The 21,400-nt window shown below is 34.3% G+C and overlaps 2 protein-coding genes and 1 non-coding gene across 3 annotated transcripts; 1 reads left to right on the top strand and 2 right to left on the bottom strand.

Moving 5' to 3' along the window:
• Positions 1–3,026: 3,026 nt before the first annotated feature.
• On the bottom strand, positions 3,027–3,786 carry LOC132047210 (large ribosomal subunit protein bL12c-like). The gene has a single exon (XM_059438170.1). The coding sequence runs from the start codon at positions 3,695–3,697 to the stop codon at positions 3,134–3,136; it is 564 nt and encodes a 187-aa protein (XP_059294153.1). The 5' UTR covers positions 3,698–3,786; the 3' UTR covers positions 3,027–3,133.
• Positions 3,787–5,479: 1,693 nt separating this feature from the next.
• Positions 5,480–5,551, top strand: TRNAP-UGG (transfer RNA proline (anticodon UGG)). The gene has a single exon. It is a non-coding gene; the product is annotated as a tRNA-Pro (tRNA).
• Positions 5,552–5,901: 350 nt separating this feature from the next.
• On the bottom strand, positions 5,902–12,080 carry LOC132047211 (monodehydroascorbate reductase 4, peroxisomal). Its single transcript, XM_059438171.1, has 7 exons — positions 11,842–12,080; positions 10,485–10,536; positions 9,802–9,882; positions 8,754–8,872; positions 7,878–8,097; positions 7,210–7,328; positions 5,902–6,825 (listed from the first exon to the last, which is right to left on the bottom strand). The coding sequence occupies exons 1-7, from the start codon at positions 11,959–11,961 to the stop codon at positions 6,088–6,090; spliced, it is 1,449 nt and encodes a 482-aa protein (XP_059294154.1). The 5' UTR covers positions 11,962–12,080; the 3' UTR covers positions 5,902–6,087.
• Positions 12,081–21,400: the final 9,320 nt, after the last annotated feature.

Consider the following 21,400-nt stretch of genomic DNA (forward strand, 5'->3'; position numbering starts at 1 on the left):
ATTTTAGTGGCATGAAAAAAGCTCTTAAAGTTCTCAAAATTTACAAAAATGTGTGAATATTTACAAAGTCATAAAAGACTTCAATTAGGGATAAAAAGAGAATGTTTCCTTTTTCGCGTCTTCCAACGACTCATCTAAAATTGATAAACTCAAACAAAAAAGGGGCCAAAGTGCAAGAAGTAAATAAAGATGAAGATAATTGAGAGATTTTTTTATGTATTTTATTAAGGAAAAAATAATACAGTAAATAAATATTTTTTTGATAGAAGTACCTTAGCTTTTCCCAAAGCCAATGTGGTAACACAACAGAATACGTGAAAAATAGCTTGCACAAAACTGAAAATATGTATGATGAAAGAGTTTAGACAAACACAAATGCCACTTTTCCCTGCAAACAAATCTAACAAAAAAATTTCCCCTTAGATTTTATAATAAAAAATTTAACCTAAATTCATTGAAACAACCAAAAAAAAAAAAAAACAATAATTTTTTTCAGGATACGTAAATCGACTTGATGATAAGATATCTCCACACTTGGATTCTTAGTCTATTTGTTTGATTCTTCCTTTTGTTCTGCAATGGAGCGTACATGAAAATTGAAAAATACTAAGAGATGAGAACAAAGAGAAAGAAGTTAGTTTGGAGAGAAAGTATGCAATAATGGTCCCAAAAATGTGAGAATAGTTGGTGGTTTATCTAATTATGGTTCCACTATAATAGGACACCTTAATTTCAATTAGTAGTTTTTTTTTTCCAGTTATTTTTCTTCCGTCTTTTAGTGAGTTTGCACTTTTTTTTATATATATAATTTTAAATTTGGAATTTTGCAATGATTACACTTGGCATCCTAATAACATTTTTTTTTTTTTGGTAAAGAACATCCTAAAAACATTTTGTCTCTCCTATTCTATATAGATAGAAGATAGATTCTATATAGATAGATGTTTACATGATTAAAATAACCTCTTAAGATTTGTAAAAAATGAGCATTTTTTATCTCCATCAAGTATTCGGAAAAGGGTCAAAAATATCCCTAACATATGGAAAATGACTCAAAAATACCTTCCATCCATCTATTGGTCTAGAAATATCCAAAACCTATTATTTTTTTCGCCTCCCAACTTTGCTTTAAAAATTAAAATCCCCCTCAATTAAGAACAATAGACACTCCCCCCCCCCCCCCTCTCTTTATCATAGACAATGTCTATTTTACCCTTGGCATTTTCAATCCTCCATCCATGTACTTTTTATATTATAAAAAATCTAATTTTTTAACCTCGGTATTTATACATTTTTATTTAAATTCATTTATAAGTAGAATAATCCATTTATGAATTTATCACAAAATCAAGTATTATTTTTTCTTGTATATTTTGCGACATTATTTTTATGGAGATTTTAGAAGAAGTTTTATGTAGTTTGGTAATGATCCCGCTTGTTGTATAGTCTAATCATATATTTGAATTCTGTTTTTATTACATTTTTATTTTTCTTGTATAATTCTTGCGAAAAAATTACAAAGTGCATTTCAATATCAAGTTTGTATTTCCTACATGTTTTCACTATATTTTATTGATGAACCGGGGAAGAGTTCTATGCATTTTCTCTATATATATTCATGGTACACTTGAATTCATTATTGAACCATAAAATCCATCTTTCTGTACAATATACTTCAAAAATTAAAAAACAATTTTAATACTTCTAAAATACATACAAAATACAAGTGAAATATATTGTAAATATATTCATTACGATTCAAATCTTACGGATCAATTAGAATACACTCAAAAATACAATCATAATACAGATAAAATACAGTGAATCAAAAGCCACCCTTAGGGATTAAAGTTTTTTTATGGAGTCAAGTTTTCCATCTTATTAAAGTTACTAAATAATATTCAATATCAACTTATTGACCAATAACTAATATTTTTTGTAAATCTAACATTTTGATTTTTTAATAATGTAATTTCATTGAATATTTTTAATAACGAACACAAAAATCGATGGTCATAGCATCAGGAGACAATCTCAACTTGTCACTATGCAATTTAGTTGATGAACAAATCAAGTTTTGCGTGATTTATGGAACATTAAAAAGAGATTTTTTTTCAGTTATATTTTGGGAAAAAATATGTAAGAGAGTTTTTGAATTCAAATTTTATGTGAATGATTAGATGTTGAATGAGATATGTGATTAGATATGGAAGAGAATGAGATTTGCGTGATTTATGGAACATTAAAAACAGATTTCTGTTTAGTTTGAAAAAGATTTTTTTTCCTTAATAGAGGCATTATTTGCTCAATAGTTCCGTGTATTTAGTCTGTATTTTGGCTATATTTATGCGACGCGTCCAGGACCTAAATATAGGAAAAACCAGCTACGAAATGTAAATAATAAACTTGTAGTTATAGTTTGTTAGAAGCAGTTAAAAGGTAGCTACTTGTGAAAATTTTACAAAAAGATATACTCCAATAGGGTATTGGGCTTAAGCATACGATACTTTCTTGACAGGGCCCATTGCCAGTTTTCTGTTTGGGGAACTCGGCACCAAATCTTTTCCAAAAAAGATATATTTAATAGGGTATTATTGGGCTTAAGCATACGATACTTCCTTGACAGGGCCCTTCCCAGTTTTTTTCACAATTCTGAAAACTTTTGATCCAAAGTAAGAAATAATAAAATAAATCAAATAAAAATCTAAAAATACATTTTTTACCTTATAAAAATATATCTTTTACAACTTAGGAAATGAGAACCAATACGTCTTGGAACAAGAATGAGTCCAATTGGTTATATTACTCATTAACATTACCCTTCCAAGTATTTTCTCCCCCTTCTAAATTGGATAAGAAATACTAATTAACTGACCACCCAAATAGGGAATACCTAATTACTGTTGATTGATCTTACATACATGGATTTGTGTGGAGCAATTGTGTTAGATACTAGATCTGTATGAAAACAAATATAAACACACAATAACAATCTAACTGGAACAATCACAAATGATGCAGAACCATAAGCAAAGACGGGTAAAAAATCTTAACTTTAGAAAATTGGGTATATCTAACAACTGAGTTCTCTTGCGAAAACACAAACAAGAATAAACATTTACTACAAATTTAATTAAGCAATAGAAACTTTAGCACCAGCTTCTTCGAGCTGTTTCTTAGCTTCTTCAGCCTCATCCTTGGAAACGCCTTCCTTAAATTTCTTAGGCAATCCTTCAATCAATTCCTTAGCTTCTTTCAAAGCCAAGCTAGTTAAAGCCCTAACAGCCTTAATTGTCGCAATTCTAGCATTACTCGGCACTTCATCAATAACAACATCAAATTCCGTCTTCTCCTCCACTACAGCCGGTGCATCGGCTGCGCCGGCCCCAGGGGCGGCGACTACGGCTGCCGGAGCAAAGGATGCGGCGGAGACACCGAGTTTGTCTTGAAGGTATTCGACGAGTTTTTGGGCGTCAGCTAGGGTTAAATTGGAGATTTCATCACCGAGGGTAACGACTTTTTCCGGTGCCTCTACGGCGGCGATAGGGCGGACGAAGATGGCGCGGCGGTGGTGGAGTTTGGGAGTGAGGAGAGGGAGTTGTAGGTTTTTGGTGGGGAAAGAAACAGAAGGGTGTGCGGATTGGGGGGCAATGTGAGAGGGAGAACGAAGGGTAATTGTGGATAATGTGGAAGCCATTGTAGTGGAAGAGCTAAAGAGAATTTGAGAGATGAGTGAAAGAGGAAACGAGAGAGAGTAGGATAAGGGGATTGAAATTTGTGTTGATAAGGTCCTATGTGGCTCCTCTCATTTTTTCCTTTTGGTTTATTTATTATTGTATAAAATTATAAGAAAACGAATTTTTTCAAAAAAGAAATTAAATCTATATTTTGGGCTCTTATATTTTTGGAATAGGATTTTGTTTTAGATCATATAAAACTTACTTTAAAATCTTGATAAAATAAAATGCACTGTAATACTAATCACTGAAAACAAAACAAAATTCTCTATATTCAAAGTACATCTCTGAGTTTTATTGATTCTTGAAAACTAATACTACATGATTTGAACACATGAAAGATTTATAGAGAAAATTTTAAAGAGAGTTAGCCTTATTTGTTTTTAAGACGTCTGAATCTGAATAATTAATATGTTGTCTTTAGATCTGAACACTGAATGTTAAGACTATTTGTTTTTCAACATCTGAATGTGCATAATGTAATTATTGAAACATAATAAGCATACAATTCAAATAAAAAGTAACCAAATATTACAAAAAATATAAATCTAATAAAATTAAATTATTATTTGATAAAACAAAAAATATTTATGTTAGCTAGTGATGATAGAGATGCTTTATGGTGGTGGTGGTGGTGATAGTTGTGATGGTGGAGGTGGTTGGTGTTGTAGTGACTGACACAATGGTGGCGGTTGGTAGTGGTGGTGGTGGTTATGATTGTGAGTTGGTTGATGCTAGTAATTGACGGTGTTGATGGTGGTGGCTAAAGAATGTGTGATGTTTGAGGATGGTGTAGGTTGTGGTTGGCGGCAGCGCAAGTTATGATGGTAGAGTTGGTTGGTAGTAAGGATTGACAAAAGCGGCAGCTCGCGATGGTGGCGGCGGTTGGCGGTGGTATTGATATAATTATAACGAGAGAGGTGGTAGGTGTTGTAGCGACTGATAGTAGTGGTTGTCAGCGGTGGTGGTTGTGATGCCAATGATTGTGATGGCAGAGGTAGTTAGTGGTGGTGGTAGTTGTGATGGTAGAGGTGGTTAGTGTTGGTGGAGTGAGGTGGGCCTAGTAGGTTAATTGGGTGGTAGGTGGAGAGTGTGGGTAGGTGGTAGGGATGGGTGGGTGGTAGGGATAGGTGGGTGACAGTGATAGCGGTTGTGATGGCAGAGGTGATTAGCAGTGGCCGGGTGGGTGATAGGGGTGGGGTGGAGGGGAAAGGGTTGGGAGGGTGGAGTGGTGGTGATTGTGATGGCAGGTGTAGTTAGTGGTGGTGGGATGAGGGATGGAGTGGGGGGTGGATGGGTGGTGGGGTCGGAAGGGTGGGGTAGAGCTGGTGGTTATGAACTGAGTGGTAGTAAAAATTATCTATACAAAAATATCTCTTAATGATATTAAGACTTTGTTCAGGAACTTAATAATTTAGACCAATTCAGACCCAATAAATTCTTAGATCTTAACGTAAATGTATGTACTTAATGGTCTAATGTCTGAACCATTAAGATTTAACCTTAGTGCAAACAAATGAGGCCTTACTCCATGAATTCACACATCCTTTTGAAGTCTACATGTCAGGCATTTTGAATGCTAAATCTCATATTTAAAAGGTAAATTCAAGTTTTGAAGAAAAAACACTTAATGTGTGACAATTTCAATCATCATCACGTTGGAACTTAGTTGTTAGGACAATGGTATCTGCAGAATGGACGATTTGTCCAATAATAACATAGGTAGCCGAGTCACATCAGCAGGGCATTTGGTCTAGTGGTATGATTCTCGCTTTGGGTGCGAGAGGTCCGGAGTTCGATTCTCCGAATGCCCCCTTTTTTAATTCTCATTTGATTTGGTCTCTCTACATTCGGGAAAGGTTAACTGCAGCCCCAAAATGATGAATTTGTTCACAAACATTTCAAGTTAGTAATCTTGGAGAGGTCCGGAGTTCGATTCTCCGAATGCCCCCATTTTTAATTCTCATTTGATTTGGTCTCTCTACATTCGGGAAAGACTAAATGCAGCCCTAAAATGATGAATTTGTTCACAAACATTTCAAGTTAGCAATCTAATGGAAGTTCCGATTCTCCAAGAGAATCTACCACTGACATTGATCTATTTTGTTTTTTTCTTCCCAGTCGTTTTAAAACTGTCTTTTCCTCCTATTACATGTGCTAGTGGTACAATATAACGACAATGTGTATATATTAATATATACTGTAAAGACAGAATACATGTTTGTAAGATTGGTATTGAAGCCATTTTCAGGCTTAAGTATTTTGAATTCTCTAGAGCTAAAATCATACAACACAGCTGGAATTATCGTGTAAGAATCATCCATGCGTAAATGCTTGATGAACAAGACATTTACCACCTTCTACGCCTCCGACCATACCAGTATGCAAATGCAGCAATTGATGCAGCCAATATGACGCCAGCTGTTGCATGCCAAGCATATAAAGGTTTCTCTGTTACAAGAGTGGGACCCAAACCACTGCTCACAACAACAGCCTCTTCCGTTGGCTCTGGTTTACGACTCAATGTCAATGCAAACTCTAAACCCTGTGTTTCAAGATCGGTCAAGTCTTCAATTGCTGGCTTGAGCCTTGTGATCTTTGCAATAGCCCCGTACTCCTCTTTGGTTCCACCTTCTAGAAAAGACCCAACCAAGTGGCCTTTGTTCACCCAGTACGCACCGAACCTGTTTCCTAAGAAATCCCCGAAATGAACTACATCACCAGTACTGTCACCATAGAACTGCCAGGAGAGTGTGAAGACTCTGGAGTAGAAGAATGGCACATAGTCAAACTCAGTTGTTTTTTCTGGTTCCATGATCGATGCTACTGCGTGCCTTGCTGATTTCCTTGCAGAATCAACATGCTCAAGTCTCCGTGTTTCACCGAAAATTTTGACAGGAAAAGTTGCAACATCACCAACAGCATAGACTGAGCTATTGCTTGATTGCATTTGGCCGTTGACTTTAATTCCTCCTTTCTCAAGAGTAAGTTGCCCTTCAAAGAGGCTGGTATTTGGTCGAATTCCAATCCCTACTATGACCATGTCAGCAGGTAGCTTGGTTCCATTTCTCAGATTCACTGCAGTGACCTGCATAACAAGTCCCCACATTCAAGCATCATGTTCAGTATAACTTCAATGATATATAAAACTGGGAAACACAACATTTGATTAATGTTTGTTCCAAGCTTAACAAAGTGACTTGTCAAACTGACTTTGGAAATCTCAGTAAAAGTTCAACATTTCTTTTTCAAACAAAAAAAGGATAAAAGAAAATCACATGTTACCTTCTCAAAAAAAAAAAAAAAAAAGCGTTTTCAGAAGCTCATAAATTGAGTTGCAGTAACAAAGAAACTAGTCTAATTGAGGTTGGAAATCTTCAAAGAGAGGTAGATAAAAAAGCAGTTTAAACAAACACTTTAGCGAAAGCTTTTAAGCAAACACCACCTAAGTGAAGCAAGCAATAAGCTTTACCTTCTGATTGGAGTCAAAATCAAATGATGTCAAGACCGTTCCTTTGACAAACTTAACTCCTTTTGACTGGTAAAATTCTTCATAGAAACTTGCAATTTTAGGAGTAAATAGGCGGGCCACTAGCAACAAAAGAAAAGGAAAGAATATCAAATGCTTTATGTAAACAATAGAAGAAACACCAGCTTGTCTTCTGATGAACTTAAGATAGAATAGCAATGGTTGCACATTTATGGTTTGTAACTATAACTAACTGTTGGACTTTGGGCTTTAAGAATTACGATAAACAAATTAATTTTCTCATACACAAGCTCTCAATCTCTGATTTCATGTTTTGAGGAAATAAGTGGGTGGAAGTACCTCATTCTGTACAATTTTCACATCTTTAAAGCATTTGTTGATTACTGAGATCACCTCTTCTTCTTTTTTTTTTTTTTTTTTTCTCTACTAATACTCTAATAGCAAGGTTTGGAGAGTAAAGACATGTGCCAGATTTCAAATAGTTGTTTGTACTTTCTGGATGAAATGCAACTAATAAAGTTATACTAATGCATTATGCTTGGGAGAGGGAAAAAGCAGTTTTGACTTCTGATATAATTAACAAGCAACCTAAAGAAACTCGAGTAAGAAACAGATAAAAAAAAATTCCATCTTCACAAAAGAATACTTACTACAGTGTGCTTCTGGAAAGACCATGGTGACATTTATTTTGTTGATCACCAAAGAAGCAGCACATTCCATTCCTATGTAGCCACCACCAATCACAACAGCATTTCCACCACTGCTGGATTGCATCACATTAACCAGCCTGTTGGCATCAGCCAAATCTCGTAAATAACATACACTGTCAGCATCTGATCCTTTCACTCCAAACTCTTCAAGCTTCAAAGCCTAACAACACATGCCAATGAAAAATCAGACCCTTTATAAATTTATTCTGTCATTGTTTACTAGGGACTTAGTCTTCGAGGTTGAACTCTGTCCATACCAAAGAAAGCCTTTGACATGAACCTTCAGAGCTCACTCATTAATCCAATTCTGTTGCGAATTTACAATGCTGAACTAAATGAACTCCACCCATCTGAATGCCCATGAAGCCTTAACATCTATGCTAACAATATTGACACCTAGTTTCTGCAACAGAATGGAGGCACAGGACATAAATCAAAATGCTTGTTTGCCATTTTCATGCTACTGATTCTTGACATTCTTCTCAAGATTTGGAGAAAAATAATGTATTTTCAGATACATTTATACCAAATAATTCATTAGTTGTATATGTTTAATTCAAAAATCACATGCACAAGATTATGCAGAAGCAAGGTATTGTGATACAGCAGAATTTTCATTATTCTTTTGATAAGTGCGGCAGAATTGCATTTCAGGTTTGGCCAAAATCCAATGACGTCTCTTAAAGCCACTTAGAGCATAGCTACTAGTCCTTATTCACTCCATCAGACGAGGACATTGCTTTAACATCTTAAAGCATGATAAAATACAACAAAATATGGTGCTGCAATAGAAAAGACTGAGGATAAATTAGATACCCGAGCACCAGTTGCCACTATGAGAATCTTGTAGGTTATGGTTTCACCAGTTGCAGTCAACAGTGTCTTGCGTCTCACATCAGCCGATTTTACGCGAGTTCCAAGGACCAATTCAATGCCTGAAGGGAATAGCACAATGAATGAGGTAACAATTTCCTAATGAAGATATCCTCATTCGTTCGCACTGAAAATATATCATTAGAATTAAAAGTGATAGCCTAACGTAATTACATATTCTAATCACTGACACCGCCATAATTTTTTCCTCATTGCCATCCGAAGCTAGTGCTTTCATGAAAACAGATTTACAACCTCTGTGACGATTACAGTAATTAAAGCTTCTTTTTTAGTGAATAAAAAAAAGTATTGCTGCTGGAAAAACAGACTACTTTCAGCCCTAGAAAAGCAGAATTTCACTCTCAAAATCTTCTGTCCTGATTCTAATATTTCAAAGTGGGTGCTAAAGACGAAACATATGCAGATATTTTGACTTTATTGGCTCCACCATTTATTCTTCATGCTCTTCCTATATAAACAAGGTTTCCACTACGCCCTGCAAAGATGAGCTTCTGAATGCAAAGACTACTCACTACGATCATCAACTTTACGAATCCTACAAAGGGAAGGAATAATATAACTTAGCTCTGAAGACATACACGTCTGATGAATTAAACTAGTTCGTACAGTCCAAAGCTCTTGGTTCGTGATCCTTATCACATTTTTTTAGATGAGTTGCATGGCAATGCCATCAAAGTTATGTGATCACTTCTGGGGATTCCAATCCCTAAACCAAACACCAACAAATAAATTATGCTGCTACATTAACTACAATAGATAACATGTAAGGTGATTCTATAGCTCTATGCAAGTAATGCAATAACCTTTAATATGTTCAAGGCAGTCAGTAGCTGCAATGCTATGTCATCACTTTGGACAACCTTACACATATCTATGACACCATAAATTCAAATTGATGATGTATAATGATGCCTGGCCTGCTAAAAATAAATATAAAAAGTTAAGGAAGCAAAAGATCATAAGAGATTACCATGTTCCTTGTACCACTTTGGGGTCAACCTTTCCTCATTAGTACCAACACAACAATGAAAGGCAGGCAGACGTGCAGGATCTGCATAGAATAAAATCTGAACAAATTAAAACAAAAGAACAGAGAAGAGAAAAGAAGAAACAGAAGAACAACTTATCCATATAACCGGTTAAGTGACTGTAAAGATGGCACTATTCCTTTCATAGCTGGTGTAGTCACGACAAGACAATTAATCTTACATGCTTCCATTTAAACATAAATGTCCACGATAACACCCAGGAAGATAAGAGTCGACGAAACATAAAACTGCTAAACGCAAATTGCGCGCAAGGAGCTTCAGAATATTGGAAAAAATGGTTCCGTGCTATAACTGTGGCAAATGTGAACCATGCTATTAACCGTAGTAAATGTGCATTTCATGTTTCCTTCAGGAAATCCTCCCAGCTCTTACCATCCTCCCCACCACAAACTCTTGAATATACCAATTTCCTGTGCTAGCATTTCCAAATCAACAGTAGCTAAAGCCAGGGAGAATTCCACTTTTAATGCTTGTAGGATGTCGTCCAAAATTAAAAACACAGTGCACAATATAACTTTTCTTTGAATCTAAAGAAAGCATGAGTCATTCACTTGGAAGAAATTTAAGACAAAAACCTGAACAGGGATAGGTAACTAGGCGATACCTTCTGGTAATAAATAACCCTTGCTTAATGCAGGTCGTTCATAAGGAGCAACCTGAAAAAGAGCAGCAGAAGTTTAGAAGATGAGGAACAAAAAATATGGAAGGTCCAACAAGAGAGTCATCATGTGCTACCATCCATCTGATTGGTCTTATTTTTTTAATAATGATAGTTTTTAACTCAGGGAAGGTAAAATTTCATGATAGATGAAAGAGGCAGATCACTCGAAGCAATGGTCTTCATTGTTACTAATGACATTAAATTGGATTGGATGGGGATAACAGAATATGGAGTTAGAAGAATAAATAGGTAAGTTCTATGCAAATTTTGGTCCTACAAAATGAATCCTAAAAAGGGAACGAGGAGAGGGAGGAACAGTATAAAGAGAATAACCATTCCAGCAGAGCTTCAAGTATGCAATATGCACTAAAAAAGCCAAGAGCAGATCTACGGATTGTTACCATTTCTATCATGTGACATTGTTATTGGAATCAGAACAGCTTTTTTGGGATTCATCCTAGCAAATCGAGTATCACTATGTTCCTCCTAAAATTTTCTAAAAGTTATGATCAAAGGCAAGGAGCAAAATAGTTGTTATTCACATCTCTTTATAGCCCAACAGCCTTAGAATTAATGAAGTTCTAACCAAAAATACTAACCCCTTCGTCCCAATATATGTGAAGGTGTTTCACTGGATAGGGAGTTTAACAATAAAAGGAAGACTTTTGAAACTTGTGTTCCAAAATAAATATAAGATATTTGTGTGGCTATAAATCATCTCATTAAGGGTAAACTTTGAAGTTTAAAGTCAAATTGTTACTAGATATAGAAAGAAGTCATTCTTTTTAGGACAGACTAAAAAGGAAAAAGTGTCACATAAATTGGATAGAATGAGTACTTTGAAAGTATTCTCAATTACTAGTATATTCTAATGAAATCAGTTGTTCCAAACCAAAGAACTAGCTACTGTAAACATACAATTTCCATCAACATCAGGGTGAAGCTACAAAAATTCCATAACTTTCAATGTAATTCAATGATTCAAATACTCATCCTGCTTCCAAACAAATTAAGTAAATTTATACTACGCCTGAAAAGTCATCATCACAAAACCCAAAATTCAGCTCAGATAAGAAGAAAACCTACTCAAACTGGATTACAGGCGGAAAATCTAGACAGCTAAAAGACTGAACATTTACAACGTGGACAAAACACTTACAGCAATAGAACAGTGAAAAGAACATCAACAAACCAGAAATTAAAAGCTGAAACTGAGCTCAAAGAACGAAAAGTAACCAATTTAAACAATCAACAAGAAACTAATAGAACATTAAAAAGTAAGAGAAGTAATAGTAATTACAGGTTCTTCAGAGATGATACAAAGTTCACCATGAGAGACACCTCGTTTAACAAATTCATGAGCTGCATAACCAGCAGCAACTCCTCCTCCCAATATTACATACACAAACGCCCTTCCCATTTTCCCCACACAACAATTCTAAGGCACCCAAAAATCCCAATTTTAATACCTTAGCCTTTTAAAATTTGATTATGGATCATTCAGTTAACGTGGGGCTCTGGCAATTCTCAAGATTCTTTTACCATTTTGCCCATATAAGATTTTTTTCTTCTAATTCTTTTCTTAGTCCTGATTGTGATGTTTATTTTTATTTTTTTATAGTATGGTGTTTGGGCCAAATTAATTTCACAAGAAACCTACCACCTAACACGAGAAAATCAAAAATAAGACATTAATTTGGACCTAAAAAAATCACATATTCTTTCACATAAAGACTAATAGTACTTGCGTGCACTTTTAGTCAAACCCCAAATATTTTTTTAGAAATTTAACGGAAAAGAACAAAAATGCCCCTGAACTTTTTAGAAAAGGTATAAAAATACCCTTTATTCATCTATTTTGCTAAAACTACCCCTCAATTCAACTTTTTGGCTCATTCATTCCCTTTGACTAACGGACAAACACTAATTTTTTTTAAAAAAAAAATTTAAATTACACATGACATTTTATTACTGAAAAATTAATTTATTTTTTTAAAAAGAAATCTGAAAAATCGTTATTTGTAGAATAAGGAAAAATAATTTTTCAAAACCCCTTTTTTTAAAAAACAAATGTAGTAAGCCTTTTATATATATATATAAAAAAACACAGAATTGGATTTTCATTAAAACATGTGGAATTTTTTTAAATTTGGAAAACTTTTTTTTAACGGGTGGAAACCCCATTTTTTTTTAGAAAATTCAATTTTTAAATCTAAAAAACTGATTGTTTTTTTAAGTAAAATGTGCAAAATTAATACTCCATAATTTTCTTCTAGATTTAAAAAAAGACAGTTTTCTGGTTTTTTTTTTTTTTTAAGACAGTTTTTTCCATAAAAAATTTATTTTTTTTAGATTTTTATAAAAATCAGCTTTTTCGCATTTTTATAAAAAATCCAGCTTTTTCGCATTTTGAAAAAAAAAATTAGTGTTGTCCGTTAGTCTAAGGACATAAATCGGCCAAAAAGTTGAATTGAGGGGTAGTTTTAGCCAAATAGATGAATAAAGGGTATTTTTATATCTTTTTTAAAAGTTCAGGGCATTTTTGCCCTTTTCGTTATATTTTAAAAAGATATTTGAGAGTTTGACTAAAAGTGCGCACCACCTATGCAAACAAATCCATGTAAAAGTTATGATTTTTAGGTTCAAAGTCAAACATAATGTACTATTTTGGTTTTCAATTCATTGATAATCGTGTTTTGTCTTCGAAATTGAATATGAGATTGATTCTTTTGCTAGCTATTTCTTTCGTCCCAATCTATTTGATATAGTTTGACCGAGGAAATAGCATTTAAATTTTTTTGAAAAAATTAACAGATTATTAATTAATCACTCATGTAATTACTAAAATAACTCAATCCGACCCAAATTTTTTTTTCTAGCAAAAATAATATGGATAATTTTTCCAAAAAATATATAAAAATAACGTATTACATGCTATTGAGTTATTTTATGTAAAAAAATGAGGGTAAAATAATTTGGGATGAAGGCTAGGATAAAACATAGATCTGAAATTTCTAAAAGATAAATTATGTATTTAATGAACTAATTTCGTTGATATATTCAAGTTTGATTCTTTTGCTTGTGCATTTTTAAAAATTTGACAGATTATTAATTAATCACTCATGTAATTACTTCTAAGAAAATATAGTAAAACAACATGCTACTTATGTAATATGTAAGGGATAAAACATAGTATGAAATTTCATAATTTCAAGGTTAAATGTACTTCGCAAAATATCACAAAGGACCAAAATAAAACTTTATTAATCAATTGAAGGATCAGAAGTGAAATTATTTCCTTATTCTTTATTAAGAAAATTACGTAGTTTTCTTTTTCTTGTTTAATTAGGCAGGAATACTTTTTAGGGAATTCCTTTTGTGGGGAAGGTAGGTAGGGGGACCCACTGAAAGGAGAGAAAGCAGTAATATTGAAACACGTGGAGTAGGATATGATCTTTTGCATAGGGATGTGTGATGGACGGTTGATGATCAAGTTGACTGAGGTGGCGGTTTCCGGAAAGATCATCTTTACCGGTTTAGAAAAAAAAAAAAAATCTTTTGAGGGAAAGTTTGGATGGAAAATAAAAATAGCATAAAGCTCTGTTTGTGCTAAAAATTTCATTTAATATGGATAAAATAATAGGGTGAAAATCATTTACATCCCCCAACTTTACTTTAAAAATCAAACCCTTCTCAACTTTGAACAATAAACATTCTTCCCCTTTATCTTAATTGACTTTCTTAAATACCTATATTACCCTTACATTATCAACTTTTGTAAATTATGATATTTTTCATTTTTTTGATATATTTAAAAAAAATCTAAAAATAAATAAATATTATCTTGACAAAAACTAAGAAATACTAATTAAGTATATAAGTTAATGATGTTCTATAATGAAATAAATTGGCAGAATAAAAAAAATAATTTCACTAATAATAATCAAAACTCTAATATCTATTTGTGCGAGTAAAAATAACAGGTAATAATAACTTCAAAAACATATTTCAATGCAGGTGATACAAAAAAATAGAGAATTTTTTTTAAAGATTATTTATTTATATTGTAAGTAAATTATAAACTATAATTTAAGAAATATTTCATTAATGACAACCAAAACTTGTTTATTTATATAAACAACATATAAGAGAGAAGTGAAACTTAATTATACAAATACAGGCATGTTGAAATAAAAATCATAAAAAATAACATAAGATTTTGTGACAAATTTATAAAGTAATTCTATTTATAACGTTAATGAACTTAAATAAGAATCTATAAATACCTAGGTTAAAAAATAAAGATTACATATAATATAAAAATGTATTACATAAGACGATTGAAAATAACAAGGGTGAAATAGACATTGCATAGGATAAAGGGGGGAGAATGTCGATTGTTCAAAATTGAGGGAAAAGTTTTTTTAAAGCAAAGTTTTAAGGGGGGTGAAAATGATTTTCACCCTAAAATAATATATTCAAAATTTAGTAAGTAAAAACATTATGGTTTAGAATCCATAACTAAACTTGTCTAGAAAAATAAACATTTTTTTGCGCGGATTGTCCTTCATTTGGGGTGGTCTTTAATTTTTGCCCTTCAAATTGGTGGTCTTTAAGTTTTACCCTTCGCCTAATACCTCGAGGTTGTGGGTTCGAACTCTAGCTCAGTAAAAAAAATAAAATCACAACGCAGAATTTTGCAAAATTCTGGCCATGCAAAATTTGTCTTGCGAATCCAAACTCTACCTTGCGAATTTTTTTAAAATTTTTGACTGAGCGGGGGTTCGAACCCGAAACTAAGGGATTTTTAGCGAAGGGCAAAAGTTAAAGACCACCAATTTGAGGGGAAAAATTAAAGACCAACCCCAGCGTAGGGCAATCCTGCAAATTGCCCAAAAATAAACATCTTTGGCCTTTTAAAGATTTGGCTAAACGGGCTATCAATAAGCTTAAGAGCCCGTTTGGATGAGCTTAAAGCCCAAAATTAAGAATTCTAACTTATGGTTTTTGACTTATTTTTGTTATTTTGACTTAAAAATAAGTGCTTAAAAGTTTTTTTATTTTTTTTTATTTTACTCAAACATTACAAAAGTACTTAAAAACTATTTTTACTTTAAAAACACCTAAAATAATGGAAACCAGTGATCACTTATTCTTGGAGTGCGTATATGCCAGGAGGGTATGGCACATACTAATGCAGTGGTTGAACATATCAATTGCTATACCTGCCGGACACCTTCAGGGGCGACAATGGATATGGCAAATGTCCAAAGGAAAATCTACAGCAGCACAGATTCTCAAGATGGTTTTTGCCGAATATATTCATGCTATCTGGGCTGAAAGAAATGCCAGAGTTTTTGAGCAACATGAACGAGAGGCCAGCAGTAGAGCCAGAGAAATAGCTTGCAGTACTAATGTTCGAGCATTAGGGAAACTAAGAGCAGTGTTTCAACAGCTATTATTTTAATTGTAGTCCTTCAGATAATGTAAATAGCTAATGAGCTTTGATGTATAGGTGATAGGTTTATTATAGATCAGCAAGTTGGGATGTAACTAGGGCTGTTTATCGAGCGGATTGGGTGGATAACTACGCTTAACGGTTTGGCTTAACGGTTATCGGTGTCACGACCCAAACCCCGTGGGCCGCGACTGGTGTCCTATTTGGACACCCATACGTACCTACCTGACAGAGTTGGCGTACCAACCAGTTAATCCAGATTAGATATACACGATTCATACAGATATAGAGATGCATCGCACAAAAGTACACATATACATAGACTTACACACGGTAGTTAAGGCCATTACAACAGAAAGAGTCGCAAGCCTCGGACATACCTACCAAAACGGACAACCCACAACCCACAAACATGCCTACGTGCCTCTATGATTATAACAATCAAATGACGGACGGGGGCCCCGCCGTACCCCAAATAAGCATATATACGTATCTGATAGAAAAGGTATATACCAAAAGTATAAGCTCGGATCAGGAGCACTCCAAACAAACAGTAACGGAGGTCTACTGACACGGGTGGCGTATCACGCGGTGCGTCCGTACCGCGGGCATGTAGCGCGTACCCCCCCCGAAAAAGGGGTCGATACGGAAAATGTACCGAGTATGTAAAGCGAAAATGTAACAAATATAATCATAATCAGAATCCGGAATACCGAAATATAACGGACAGACTCGAACCCGAATCCGAATCAGAAATACAAAGCATAACTGTATATATATAGTGAGTACGAGGTATAGCCGACAAAGTCATAATGTGAATCGAGGGACGTGTAATTTGCCGCTTTTAATCATAACACGGATCGAGTAGCAGTGGTGACAAAATCGGAACCGAATCGTAGGTACAAAAGTATAACGGATTTCGAATCATAATCCTAATCGGACGTACGGAAGTGCAACGGACGAGTAATTGCGTATGCGGATCGATCTCCGTAAGTATAATGACGTACGTAGTCATAATCCAAATCGTGCGTACGAATCGTAACGGTAATCATAGTATGCGAATCATACATATACGTATATACATAACATATATCGGATCCGCCCTTTAACGAGGACGCGGGTATGATCGACCTCTTAGTACGGGACGCGGTGGACGTACGGATCAAATCATATGCCATCCGGCCGCCATCCCCATATCACAACATAATCGTATCATAACAATGTATAACATATCCCGCCGCACATCCAGGGACGCGGTGAACAATACGGTGGAAAGTGCACGAATCACGGAACCTGGCCGGCGCGATGGAAAGAAGCATTGAGGCATCCACGAACAGATTAATGAGAAACCATATGCATACAGACCAATATACAGACTCAACGAAACTGAAATAGTCCAGACGGTAGGTCAATTCAAAGTAGTCGGACGATAGGCATATTAGATTCGCACATGTGTCATTTAGGATGGCACGACAGATTTTTATCAGAACCGAATGTCCAGAACCGTTCCAGATGTCAAAATATATTATAAGACTCGAAAAAATAGTCATAATGCTTATTGTATAAATAATTTAAAAAATAACCAAGAGTTGCAAGGATCGGACGTAAAATAGGTCAATTTAAGCCATATGAGAAATATTAGGGTTTTGTGGGCCCACCCCAGACCCGATCGTAGTGGTGTACATAAATTATGGATAATGAACCTCAAGGAGTCATCTATAATCATTTTAAAATGTTCCGACTCCGTTTATGGAAGTTGCGTACATATAGTTGATTTTGCCGACAAAAGTAAAGGGAACCATTCAATCTTCTTTGAAGGAAATGGAGCCATTTTCAATCCCGGATTGCGAGAAACAGAGTCGTATTCGAGGCTCGGATTTAAGCCTATTATACTTAAAACATGCCAAGGAATGAACGGCAAGGCTTTACATACCTTCGTTATGCTTTACGCTCGTCCTATTTCGATTCCCGTCTTGTCAAAAATCTGCAAATGGTCACATTTACCAATTACTATTCGAGACTTAAAAGTTCCAATCTTAACCAATCCTTGCCTATAAAAATTTGGGCAGCGTCTCCCCTATACATATAGCATCCCCGAGATTCAAACTCGGCCAAAACAATCAACAACAACCCAACAACAACACAACAACAATTATCGACTAGAATCGCTTACTCACATAAATAGTCTTCTTTCTTCATAAAGCGACAACTACCAAACTAACTTCGCATTTTCAAACCAATATCAATGTTTTCATACTCATTTACTCATTCAAGACCATTCAAATACAATTCGGGAGCATTTCACAAATTATACAAAAGTTCCAATTTAAACCATAATTCGTTCAAAACTTCCAACTTCCAACATAAACTTCCATAACATATTTTTACCTTTCAATTCCATTAACAACCCTCATAATTTACATCTTACAATTTCATTTCCATAATTACATAATCTATAATAAAATCATATACTTTCCGACAACAACTTAACAACAACTTTCTCATGCCAACTAAAACCCTTCACTTTCCATTTTTAACACAAGACTCTAACATCGCAATTAACATACTAAATAATTTAATTCATATTCCATTACTCTTCCATACACCATGCGGCCATACCCTATATTTCCAAATTCAACCAAATTCATTCAACTTTCATTTCCGATATAAATTCCACCATAACCACAACTAGATCATAACATAAAATTCAACTCATATTATCTACACAACTTTGCACATACCAAGCCACAACACCCATATGCATAACACACAAGATTTTTCATACTTTTTATTCATTTCCACATACTACAACATATATCTACCTTCCATAACGTAAAAGAACATAAAATTCTTACCTTTCTCCAATAAATTCTCCTTGCCACCAAAGATAGTTTCTTGGCAAAATAATTATACCACTTTGTAGAGAGTCTTGAGCTTGACAAGAATTCAAGAAAATTATAATTCTTGAATCAAGGTTGAAGGCTTGAGAATTTTTTTTTTTTTTCCTTTCTCTTTAGCCGTGAGCCTCTCCTTTTTTTTTTTTTTTGATTTGTTTGATTTCTTGAGAATTCTAGAGATGAACTCCTCTTTATAATAATTAGTCACATGCTTGGCATATGACTAATTCCATGGGTTGGGCCAAGGCCATGTTGGCGGCCACCCCCCTAAATTGTGGGCCTCATTTTTCCATTTTTTTAAGCCCAATTGGTTATAATTCTTGTTTTGAAATTCCCGGAACAAACTTCCAAAATTCCAATTCCTCCCTTAGCCTTCCTCGATAATTCCGCAATCATACTTCCATAACCGGCATTCACATATTAAGAAAAATTCAAACATGACCATATTCCTTACAAGTCAAGGTTATTCCCAAATTTTCCAAATACGCAAAAATGCCGGATATAACAATCGGCTTTTAAAAGTACTAATCCGCTAGCCAACCGATAAGATATCGGTTGATTCGGTATCGAGTTAGCAATTATCGGACGGTTATCGGGCGGTGTATCGGTTAAATTACGTAACTACTATCTTTTTTTTTTTTTTGCCTTGAAAGACAAACGTTTTATTCATAATTTAACAACTAGGAAGTCAATTAAGCCCCATAGCCACAGGGAAGGACTTAACAGTTAAGAATTCACAAGTTTAATCTCAACCCTTCCGATGGTGATCACTTCACCACCTTTCTCTGGAACCACAATTATTGTAATAGTAACTTCCAACACAAAATAATAATAATAATAATTTATGGTTAATGGAAGAGTTTACCGAAGATAATTACTGATGGTTCAGACTTTTCACTTTAGTGCTTTAGCTTTAGGTTTTAGTGTTTTACGTTGACAATACATATTTTATATGTTTAGGGGTAAAAATATAAATATGATAAATTCTTAACAGTGTTAACGGTTTGCCAATAAGAAAATTGTGTAATCCGCCCCCGCACCGATAAGCCGTTAACTACAAAATTTTAATCCATTCCCCAACCGCTAATCCAATAGCCCACTACCAATAAGCCAATTTTACGGTTGGGTTATCGGTGGCGGTTCGGTTTTGAACAGCCCTAGATGTAACTATGCTGTGGTGCTTAAAATTCATACTTGATTATTAATACAAATGATTAATTACCCAAAAAAAAAAAAAAAAAAACACCAAAAATAAGCCAATCCAAATGGGCTCTAAATGTTCTACTGGAGTTAACATATTACTAATCCTCATAAAATTGTCCATTCTTTAATATGTTTTCCTTATTACTCCTGCTAGTTATGTGAGGCCCGTGCTAAGCCCGGACCCAAACTCAAGATATAAAAGTAGATATTTTAATTAAAGAAATATAATTTGTGTTAGTACAAGTGTACAACAACAACAACAATAACCATATACCCATTGTAATCCCATAAGTGGGTAATTACGTTAGTAATAATTAAATTTCATATAAGTATATTTTCAATATATGAAAGCAAAACTTTCATTCCACTCCTTTAATATTTTAACTTTCATTTTGATGAAATTATTTACTTCAAATCAAATGCGGAGCCTTAATTTGACATTTATAAGTTATGTATCCTAATTTTTTAAGTTATTTAGTTTAAATAAATAATCTATACATAGTTAATGAACTTTTAAGACAAATATATAATTTAACTTGTGCAGGTCGTAATCGGAGTCGCTCCTCCCTTAATTAGGGATTAGGGGGTTCGAACATGGATATGGAAAAGAGCTCTTTAGAGGGAGCGCTTTCGAACGGGCGCGATACAATGCGAATTATCGGATTAATTGGGGCTCAGAAATGCGGATATGAAGCACCAAACAGAAAACCAAAGAACATGAAAAATGAGGTAGGAGGTTTGATAGCTTTTAAAAAGTAGACCTTGAAAACAAAAAAAAATAAATTTGACTTAAATAAATAAGATTAGGACCTAAAAGTAATTAATTAAAAATTTTTAAAAAAATTTAAAAATTCTTATGAGGACTACAAAAGTCCCTAAGTTTGCCCTTATATACAGTAGTAATAGTAATAATGACTTCCTAATGCAAAAGAAGACTTGACCAAGTTTATTAAAAGGCCGAACCCATCGACAAACACTGTGGTCGTCCACTTCTTTCACTTGAAACAAGTGGCCTTTTTCCATTAGACACTTCGAATTGGGCCTATTCTTTATTCTCCACCCCAGACACTTTTGCAGATTATCGGAAAAAACCAACACTAGTCGTCTCACGGGATTAAGTGGCCAATTAAATTGTGATGACTCATTTAAATTGTGTCAACTCAATTAAATTGTGCCAACTCATTTTAATTGTAAATTCACTAATTTGTAAATTCGTGGAGTTTTGATCATTAAAAATTGGGGCTTTTGGAATTTGCCGATTGGATGCAACGAGGTGGCGCCTTTGGTGTCGGTTTTCTTCG

Source organism: Lycium ferocissimum, chromosome 2 (assembly GCF_029784015.1).
Source record: "Lycium ferocissimum isolate CSIRO_LF1 chromosome 2, AGI_CSIRO_Lferr_CH_V1, whole genome shotgun sequence".
Taxonomy (NCBI): Eukaryota; Viridiplantae; Streptophyta; class Magnoliopsida; order Solanales; family Solanaceae; genus Lycium; species Lycium ferocissimum.